Below are 9,740 nucleotides of genomic sequence, written 5' to 3'. Positions count from 1 at the left end.
CAAGCTGCTAAGTAATCCATGTATTGGTTGGATCCTCAGTTCTATCTTTTTTTAATTTAATGAGTCATAATGTAATTTATTTTATTTATGATCTAATTACCTATGCTTAGCACTAAAATGTATTGGCCCCTGAAAGCAGGAGGCAGTACTGAGGAACCCTATTTCGAGTCTAAGTTTACAGTGTATAAACACTACATTTGATATATTCAGTTTAGTTTCCCTTCCCTGCTGAATTTGTTGCTGTTTCCTCCCTATCTTTCTCTCACTTTCTCTCTCTCCCTTTCTCTCTCTCCCTCTCTCTCTCTCTCTCTCTTCTCCCCCCCCCTCTCTCTTTCTCTGACAAATATTTTATTATTTAAACTCACTTTTAGGAAACTTTGTACCAGGTTACTTTTTCTTTCAAATGATTTATTTTGTTGCCTGAATTTTGAGAGTGAAAATGTACCAGCACTCCCTTTTCCTTAACATGGGATTCATCATACCATAAAAACCTTTTTTTCCAACCAACTTCCCGTCTCTGTTAGGATGCTCTGAGCCAGTCTGAAGAAGAATCAAGTGCTATGTCATGGTGACATCCCCAGCTCACAGAACCTTATCTTGCAAAGTACTTACTTTACATTGTAACTGAAAACGCAGTTTGCCCTGCGCTGGCATGACTCCAAACATTGGAAATTTTAGAACATGGTGCTTTTATGCTGAAACATTGCACAATCCCCAGAGTGCAGAACAACCATGTTCTCACTACTGCTATGTTAGAGAGAGAGGGGCAGAGGGAAATCGGGCTCCATAATAAAGTATTTGGGTCGCAGGAACGGGAGGGGGAGAGGAATGAACACCTGAAAGGCATTATTCAACTTAGGCATCTTCTAACCTGGAGATGAAGAAAGACAGCACTGAAGGAACTTTTTAAATCCCTACTACCAGCTCACAGAACACCTAAGAACTGAATGAAACAACACTTATCATTGGGACTTTAAAAGTCACATTTCTTGGTTTCTGCAATAAATCCCTTTTGTCTGATGTTTGGTACCCAAGATCAGAAGAAGGCAAGGTCTTTATTCTGACCTGGGAATCAGAATTATCTGGATTAAATGCTTTCAGAGAAAGTTCCCTTCCCTTTTTTTGAGTCTCATTTCTAGAGCAGCTTTTTTCTCAGAAGGTTATTGCAAAATCTACTTGTTCTTGGTAAATATTGAAAGGATCACAAACAGGTAAATTCCTTGCAACCCACTGTCATGGTTCAAATATAGAGAAATGAACACAAAAATGTATGCCCGCTATCCTCTAGGGCAGACTGAGGCAGGTGATGGGAAGATATCATCACTGATTAGGGTATGCAAACAAGATCCACCTCTCATCACTCATTGGTTCCTTCAGCCAGTCAGCCAACACACATTTACTCAACACCCACTATGTTATCTGAGTGGGTGCTGAGGCACTCCCTTGCACTCCCTTTCTCTCCCCTGACATTTAGACAGCCTCAGAGAAGCATTAATTTAATTGTTCCAACAGAAATAAACCAGGCATGAGGTAGGTACCAGAGAGGAGGGGTGGGGAAACATGGTTCTACCACCATCTTGGACGTCACTTGGACCATCTGAGCTTCGGTTTTTCCCATATACAGAATGAGGGTGGAAATAAAGTATCCCTCATTTCAGTGATAAGCTTCTACTTTTCCAAGATTGTAGGGAGCTTTTCCGTGTCCAGCAGTGTGCCCTAAGGAAGCGTCCATCACACACACACACACACACACACACACACACGTCTCAGCCTCTTGCCCCTGATTATTGACTATGTGTTTAAAGTTCTCAGGTAATCCCAGGTATGCCAGTGCTCAGATCAAGGAAGTTTGTTTGTTTGTTTGTTTGTTTGTTTTCATTTTAGGCAGGATTTATCCATGCATTCCTTTACCACTGAGACCTGCAGTGTAGTTGGCTGCCCTTACAAAGTCCAGGCAACAGAGGGAATCTCATTAATATATGTCAGCTCTCCTTCCTTTGGGGACAGGGGTAAATAGCTGGAGATGACACCATCAGACCCTGATGTGAAGAGCTTAAAAAATGTCAAAGGGGTCCAGGAAGCACAGAGTCCCAAATAAGATGAACCCCAAGAGGCCCACACCAAGACACATATCATCAAAACGCAAAAGGTTCAAGACAAAGAGAGAATCTTAAAAGCAGCAAGAGAAAGGCAGCTAGTTACCTACAAGGGACTTCCCATAAGACTGTCAGCTGATTTCTCAAAAGAAACTTTGCAGGCCAGAAGGGAGTGGCAAGAAATATTCACAGTGATGGGAAGCAACAACCTACAACCAAGATTACTCTATCCTGCAAAGCTGTCATTTAGAATCGATGGACATATAAAGACTTTCCCAGACAAGGAAAAGTTAAAGGAGTTCATCACCACCAAACCGTTATTATATGAAATGATGAAGGGTCTTTTTGAAGAAAAAGATAAAATATATGAACAAACCAAATGGCAATGAATACATATCTATCAACAATGGAATCTACAAACAAAATGAACAGGTAGAACAGAAACATTCTCATAGATACAGAGAACATTTTGTTGGTTGCCAGTTGGGAGGGGGGTTTGGGGAATGGGTGAAAAGGTGAAGGGATTAAGAAGTACAAATCCATTGCTAGGCTGACAAATCTCAAAGGGAAAGGGGTTGGGGTGGTGGGAAGAAATAAACCAAAGAACTTATATGCATAACCAATGGACACAGACGACAGTGTGGGAAAAGGCGGGAGGGGGGCGGGAGGAGGGAGGAGGGGGTCAATGGGGCAAAAATGAGGAACATCTGTAATACATTCTACATTCAACAATAAAGATTTAAAAATAAAATAAAATAAAAAATGTCAAAGGGGAAACTATGCTTTCTGGTTTAAGGGCTATGCCAGCCGTTCTGCCGCCGCACCTCTGCGCTCCGCTTTCTCGGCCTCGGCTGCAAGGCTGCCCCTGCCCGGAAGGCAGGCAGTGCACCGGTGGGGCTCCGTGGCCACCGGGGTGCGTGTCCCGAGCCTGCACGTTGAGACCCCTTTCCCAGGCGCACCCAAACCTACGCAGGAGAGCGCTGCCCTCTAGCGACGGAATGGGAGATGCAGGGCGACCTGAGCTTGAGGGGAGCCCTGAGGCTGCTGATCCTAGAGAAGGATCAAGTCATGATCAGTCCTTTGCAAAGGGCGCTTCTGGCTGGGAAAGGCCCTTTCTCTACGCGTGGGCTCTGACACTGTGGTTTCCGTCTAGGGCCAGGAGGGATAGATAGATGAAAAGATAGATGGATAAACAGATATAAATGATAGACAAACCGGAAGGTGGATGGATGACAGATGATTAGAAACACGTCTTTAGGGCTTGCTAAGTGCCAGGCACAAGGCTAAATGTGTTTATTATTTAATTTACCTATTTACGGAACCCTATGAATGGCACATGACCTCCGTCAATATTTTCCAAATGGGAAAACAGTCCTTAGAGAAGATACATATTAGAGAAGATAAATATTGCCTCTTGGCAACATTCCGTCCAGCTAGGAAGTGACCCAGCAGGACTCAATTGACAGCCCACCTCCACCTTTGGCTCTGGGCCCCCTCCTGGCCAAGAGGATATGTGCGCCTCAAGACCGGCCGCTCTGGGTACTATGTACCTCATCCCTCCCTGGACACTACAATCCTGGCGTGCTGACATCACACCCGCCCCGGCACCCCCTCTTACTCGTCAAACACCCACAGGGACACCTCGGGCAGCGCGCTTGAGGAAGCGGTCCCCAACTTGGAAGACTGCGTGGGAGCCTGGGTAAAGGCGGGAGGGTGCCCTGTCGCAGTGGCGGAACTGCAATCAGGTCCCCGAGGAACACCGTTCCAGAAGCTCAGGCTTCACTGCGTCCACGCTTGGCAAGCGGTCTCCCTAACGCGAAAGAGGAAAGCTCAGTTCTGCGATTTTAGGATTCCCGGGAAGTTTCCATCTTTTCTTCTTTTAACCATTAACTGAGCACCTACTATGAGCCTGACGCTGTTAGACACACAACAAGGAACTCAGTCTAACATAGGGACAGACAAGTGGATAAATAACGACGGCTGTGCTTAGTGCCCACCGTGACGGCGAGGGCGCCCAGGAGGAGGCGAAAGGGGGCAGGTTCACTAGCTCTGAGGGTCCCCAGGACATTCCAGAAATCTAAATCAGTCCATCTGCCTTTCCTAACGCCGCACCTTGGCTCGCTCTCTCTGGGGCCCGCACCTGGAGAGTGCAATTTCATTGCCCTTACTTTCGGGGACTTGATCTCGTCCCATTCTCGTCCCAAATTTCTTAATTACCTTGATTTGTCACCCGGCTGTTGGGGAGAGCAGCAAGCTCTCTCCCACACCGCCCCCTCAGGGTGGGGAGAGGGGCAAGAGCCGTGCGAGCAACGGCCCGGACGGACCCCTCCCGTGACGGCGTCGGCGGGGGTGGCGTAGGGCCTGCGTCAGCTGCAGCCGGGCGGCGATTGGGGCGCGCTCACCTCCTTCTGTTTGGGGCTAATTATAAAGTGACTCCAGCCGCCGCCAGCCGCAGGACAGCGAGGGGAGGCGAGGCAGGCGCTCTGAGACCCGCAGTCCAGCCCGCGGCCCCGCGGCGACACTGACAACCGCGACGGTAAGACCGGCGCCTGCCCCAGCCCCCGGCCGCCTCTCCCGACGCACCCTGCCCCCTGACACCTGCCTTCTTCTCCTCTCCCTCCTAGTGTCGTGACTGGGACTCGGCTTCTCCGACCAAGCTGCGCCATCTGAACAGCGTCAATGTGAGTGAACTCGCCCAGAGCGCGCCTTGGCCGCGTGCCTTTGGGGCCGTCCGCCAGCTCTGTTTTATTCATTGCATGGGGTTCCCAGTTGTCTTCCTGTTTGTGACCCGGGTCAATGTCACGCCTCTCCAGGCTCCCGCTTTCGAGCATTTTGGTCTTGGCTCTTCCCTCTAGAATCCTGCCCCGAGCAACATACGCCCAGTAAGAGCCGAGTGTCCGGAGCAGCTCCGGGCTCCGGGCGATAGTGCCACCTGGGAACCGCGAGGCGATCTGAGCTGTCCCGGGCCTCTTTAAACCGCGTCAGCAGGACAGGAGCGGGTCAGGCAGAAACGTCCCTAGGAGCTCTTGCTCTCTTGCCCCACAAACTCCCTGCTGGGACTGTCCCGGCGAGGGTCCACCTCCGAGGGACCTGCTTGCTTGCGGGCAGGCTTGGAGTTCGCGTCCTCTCTCTTTGCAGCCCATGGCGCGGTTCCTGAGACTCTGCACTTGGCTGCTGGCGCTCGGTCCCGGGCTCCTGGCGACCGTGCGGGCAGAATGCAGCCAGGATTGCGCGACGTGCAGCTACCGCTTGGCGCGCCCGACCGACCTCAACCCGCTGGTAAGTGTTTGAGCGGTGGGTGAGCCAGTAGTGGCCACCGCGCGGCGCGTCTTCTGGTCAGTCACCACCTTTGGTAACTCGGGTGTCCCTACTGTTGCCCCAAACGCTGACCCAGGTCCCGCTCTAGCTCTCAGCTTCGGGGACCTGCGACTACCTAAGAACCGGTAAGGGCGGCCCTGTCCCCACGCAACCGTTTTGTTGTTTTTTAACCTCGGGGATACCGGAGCCCCTTTGTTCTCTCTTCAGTACCTTGGAGAGCACCTAGTTGTCCCCTCACATGTCCCGAGGAAGATGCTCAGTCACCCCAACTCTAACATCCCACTAAAGGGCCCTTCCACACACAACCATCCTCTCACCCTGCCCACAGATAATGTCATTTTTTTATTAGTGATATTTTGTCGCCTTTTTACCGATTTCATTTCTCTGGCCCTTTTAACCTGGGATCCCTCAAGCATTTACCCTCAGAAAGCTAAGGGATGAGGGAGAGGAGAGTGCACTAAACAGGAGAGAAAGATCAGCAACTGTCTCACAGAGAAGTGATGACGGAATTCAACTTCTGTTATATCTTGAATGTGCTTTTGTAAAACCTACTAAGACACCAATTTGATTTGACTATGAAAAAGGCACAGGATAGGTAGGCCAGTGTCCAAAGAGGTGGCAACAATGCAAAGATAAATGACTCCCTTGGGCCTTGGGGCGGGGGGTGGGGGGGCTCGGGACAAAAGAGCTCTTATCCTAGTTATAGTCCATGTGCTCTTGAATCACCACTGATGCTCCACTGATCAAAATTTCTGGGTTTGAGACCCAGGCAGCTTCATTTTAATCAGCTCCCCTCTGTTCCACTTGCACGCCCTTAATTTGCGGAAATTTTGTGATGACTTCAAGAGCTCAGCAGAGAATAGTGTATTCATCCGAGAAGGTAAGCTCTTCACTGGAGCCTTTGAAAAAACTTTGTTATATAGATGCAAAAAAATAGGGACAAAAATTAAGGAAAGGATTCCACAAAATCCAAAGCATATAATTCAGTTTAAAGGATTGTTTCATTTGAATTACCTGATTCACTTCATTTGATACTTGCATGTGCTAACATAACCTGAAAGAGGAGACACATAGAGGGGCTTTAGATTTAAACTACAAGAAAAACGTTGCCTCTTAAATAGGGGTAACGATACCTTTCATCCATCTTTTCTAATTATCTAATGTGTTTTTTGTCTAACTGATTTGTTTTGTATGGGAGCTTGCATTTTGGGTTATTTTCTCTGTGACAAAAGGCTTTGTTAATAACCATGTTGTTAGAATTACAGCAGGTCTGGTATTTTAGCTTGGGGGCAAAAACATATATGAGAAATGAGGTTGCCTAAACAAAACCATGTAGCAAAATCAACATAACAAATATTTATTGACCTTCCACATGAAAGTGCTTGGTTCTGTGGCAGATGCAAAGATACACAGGCATGCTATAATTGATGTCCAAATTAAATTTACATCTAATATGACCTTGATCATAGAACACAGAGTGTGATAAATATAACAAAAAATGCATAGACATATATAGGAGCATATAAATTCAGATCACTTTTTTAATATGAATGTGTCATTCTGATTATTTGTCATTATTTGTTTTTGAAGAAATCCTAACATTAAAAAGCGTTTTAGTAACAGTATACAAAATATTCAACATTAATTTTTGGTAAAGAAATCACTAAATTATTTTAGAATAAAAATATTGATACCTGAACATCTTAAGTTTTTAATAACGTTTTGATTTATTAATCAGATATCAAAAGTAAACAGTATCTTTTTAATTAGGTCACCTTTATATTTTATATGTGCATATATTTAATTTTCTTAGACACAAAACTGAAATAATCATTAAGAGTTGATTAAATATGTCCCCTAAAGAATTTTGTTGCACTAATAAAATACCTTCGTACATTGTGAAAATAATGTGTGTATATTTTATATCAATTAATATACCAATATATTTTTAAATACCAAGAAAGAACCTGTTTTTTCTAAATCAAGGGTTGGTAACCTGAGTTCTATACGTAGGCTTCAGAGAGCTATAAAAACCCCTGAAATGCTCAGAAATATCACTTGGATTGCATGCCAGTAATATCACAACTTCATGTAATACTAGTACTCTTTTTATCATAGCCAAATGATTTGTTGAATAGAAGAGAATCTTAACAAGATTAAGAGAATATATAGACTAAATCTTACCATGATTAGAATTTAATTATATAATAAAAAGAAAGAAACTGTGTATGGAACATTTCTATTTTGTCAGAAAACATGATTTCCATTGGAAAAGACTTTTCAATTACACCAGCAACAAAATGTTAAGAAAAGTAACATGAATAATCTAAACATTAGTATGTGTATAATTTCATATTGGTTTTCATAATTACAAGCATTTGGTTCAAGATGATTAAATCTGTTTTAATCAATTAAGGGGGAAGAAAAGCAAAACCTCTACTTTCACCAAATCATTATGTCATAATACAGATAATTCATAGGATTTAAATTGAGTTTGTAGAATGTCTTTTTTCAAACTTTGACAATTTTTTTAAGATTGAAAATGTTTCCAACAATATTGGATACAATTGCAGGTAAAGTATTAAGAAAAGAAAGTAAACAAATCTTATATCATTAATATTAATTTTATGTAAGACAAGAATATAAAAGGAATTTTGGGATAATGTCCCTAATTAGGTAAAGAGAAATGTCTCCCTTTTGGTTAGGGAAAGCTCAAATGAAATTAAATCAACAGTGAAAAAATTACCCAGTGAAATTAGATTGTACAGGCAGTCAATCTAGGTTAAAATTGAGTGGAAAGAACTCTTTTACAGTATTAAAATGGCATGATATATACAATCTGTTAAAATACAAAGACAAATTCTAATTTGTTTCAGTTAATTCTCCACAATTTTTCTAAATTTGTTTTCCTTTGATTTGCCTATATGGGAGTTTTTATAGCAAACCACATATATGGTGGTCCACACAAATCTGTTTACTTAACACAATCACAAAAACCTCCTTTATTCTTAAACTGAATTCTTTACCCAGGCTTGCACGCTGGAATGTGAAGGGAAGCTTCCTTCTCTCAACACCTGGAAAGTCTGCAAGGAGCTGCTGCAGCTGTCCAACCCGGAGCTTCCTCAAGATGGCACCAGCGCCCTCAGAGAAAGCAGCAGACAGGAGGAGAGTCATTTGCTGGCCAAGAAGTATGGGGGCTTCATGAAAAGGTATGGAGGCTTCATGAAGAAAATGGATGAGCTTTATCCTCTGGAACCAGAAGAAGAGGCAGATGGAGGTGAAAACCTTGCCAAGCGATACGGGGGCTTCATGAAGAAGGATGCAGATGAGGGTGACACCCTGGGCAATTCCCTAGACCCGCTGAAAGAGCTGCTGGGAACAGGGGACAACCGAGAGAGCAGCCACCACCAAGAGGGCAGCGATGATGATGAAGAAGTGAACAAGAGATATGGGGGCTTCATGAGAGGCTTAAAGAGAAGCCCCCAGCTGGAAGATGAAGCCAAAGAGCTGCAGAAGCGATACGGGGGCTTCATGAGAAGAGTGGGTCGCCCAGAGTGGTGGATGGACTACCAGAAGAGGTACGGGGGCTTTCTGAAGCGCTTTGCCGATTCTGTGCCCTCCAATGAAGGTGAAGGTTATTCAAAAGAAGTACCTGAAATGGAGAAAAGATATGGAGGATTTATGAGGTTTTAATACCGTTTCCCATCAGTAACCCCAGGCTCCAGCAAGCCTTTCTCTATTCCCCAGTGAGAGACTGCCTCATCAATTGTGTTGTATTGCCCTGTGTTGCTTGCATTGTATAGCTGACTTTATTGTCTGAATAACTATACAACCTGAAAGCTGTCATTTCAGGTTCTGTGATCTTTTGAGAGTCTGTAAGCTCAGTATTGGTCTGTTGCAGCTGTCTTGTTTTCATGCTAAAATAGTTTTTGTCACCTTGTCCTTTATTTTTGACAAAACACCAATAAATGCTTACTTGTTTATGGATATAATAAACCCATTACCCGAATGCATAATATTCTCGCAAGACTCTTCTTATCCAAGGCCCTCACTTACTTTTGGGTTTCATCAGTAAATCCTGACTGCAGGGACAGTGAAACCATCTGCTTTCAACAATCATCACTGGCCTCCTTCTCTTCCAACAGCTGTGGCTGCAAAAACAGTTTTCATTTAATTTCTTATACGTTAAATCTTAGATGAGTAAATATATTAGAGCAAAATAAAATGTATTTCCATTCTCATTTCTGGAAATCAGATATATGAAGAAAACCAAAGCCTAATAAAGAGACTAGCTATGCCCTCATAGATAAGAAAATCTGCATTAAC

At 44.3% G+C, this 9,740-nt stretch overlaps 1 protein-coding gene across 1 annotated transcript; it reads left to right on the top strand.

Moving 5' to 3' along the window:
- The first annotated feature begins 4,727 nt into the window (after window positions 1-4,727).
- On the top strand, window positions 4,728-9,107 carry PENK (proenkephalin). Its single transcript, XM_036264352.1, has 3 exons — window positions 4,728-4,777; window positions 5,235-5,375; window positions 8,445-9,107. Exons 2-3 carry the CDS (start codon window positions 5,238-5,240, stop codon window positions 9,105-9,107), a joined length of 801 nt encoding a protein of 266 aa, XP_036120245.1. The 5' UTR covers window positions 4,728-4,777; window positions 5,235-5,237.
- The last annotated feature ends 633 nt before the right edge of the window (window positions 9,108-9,740 follow it).

The sequence above is a fragment of the Molossus molossus genome, unplaced genomic scaffold, assembly GCF_014108415.1.
Source record: "Molossus molossus isolate mMolMol1 unplaced genomic scaffold, mMolMol1.p scaffold_m16_p_16, whole genome shotgun sequence".
NCBI classification, from domain to species: domain Eukaryota; kingdom Metazoa; phylum Chordata; class Mammalia; order Chiroptera; family Molossidae; genus Molossus; species Molossus molossus.
Note: the sequence above shows the minus strand (reverse complement) of the source record. Positions and strands in the feature narration are given on the sequence as shown.

What these genes read in the sequence shown, in the direction of transcription:
- PENK (XM_036264352.1), top strand. Translation starts at nt 5,238, where the DNA reads ATGGCGCGGTTCCTGAGACTCTGCACTTGGCTGCTGGCGCTCGGTCCC. An exon ending in CGACCGACCTCAACCCGCTG is followed by an intron (nt 5,376 to 8,444) that starts GTAAGTGTTTGA and finishes TTCTTTACCCAG; the next exon opens with GCTTGCACGCTGGAATGTGA.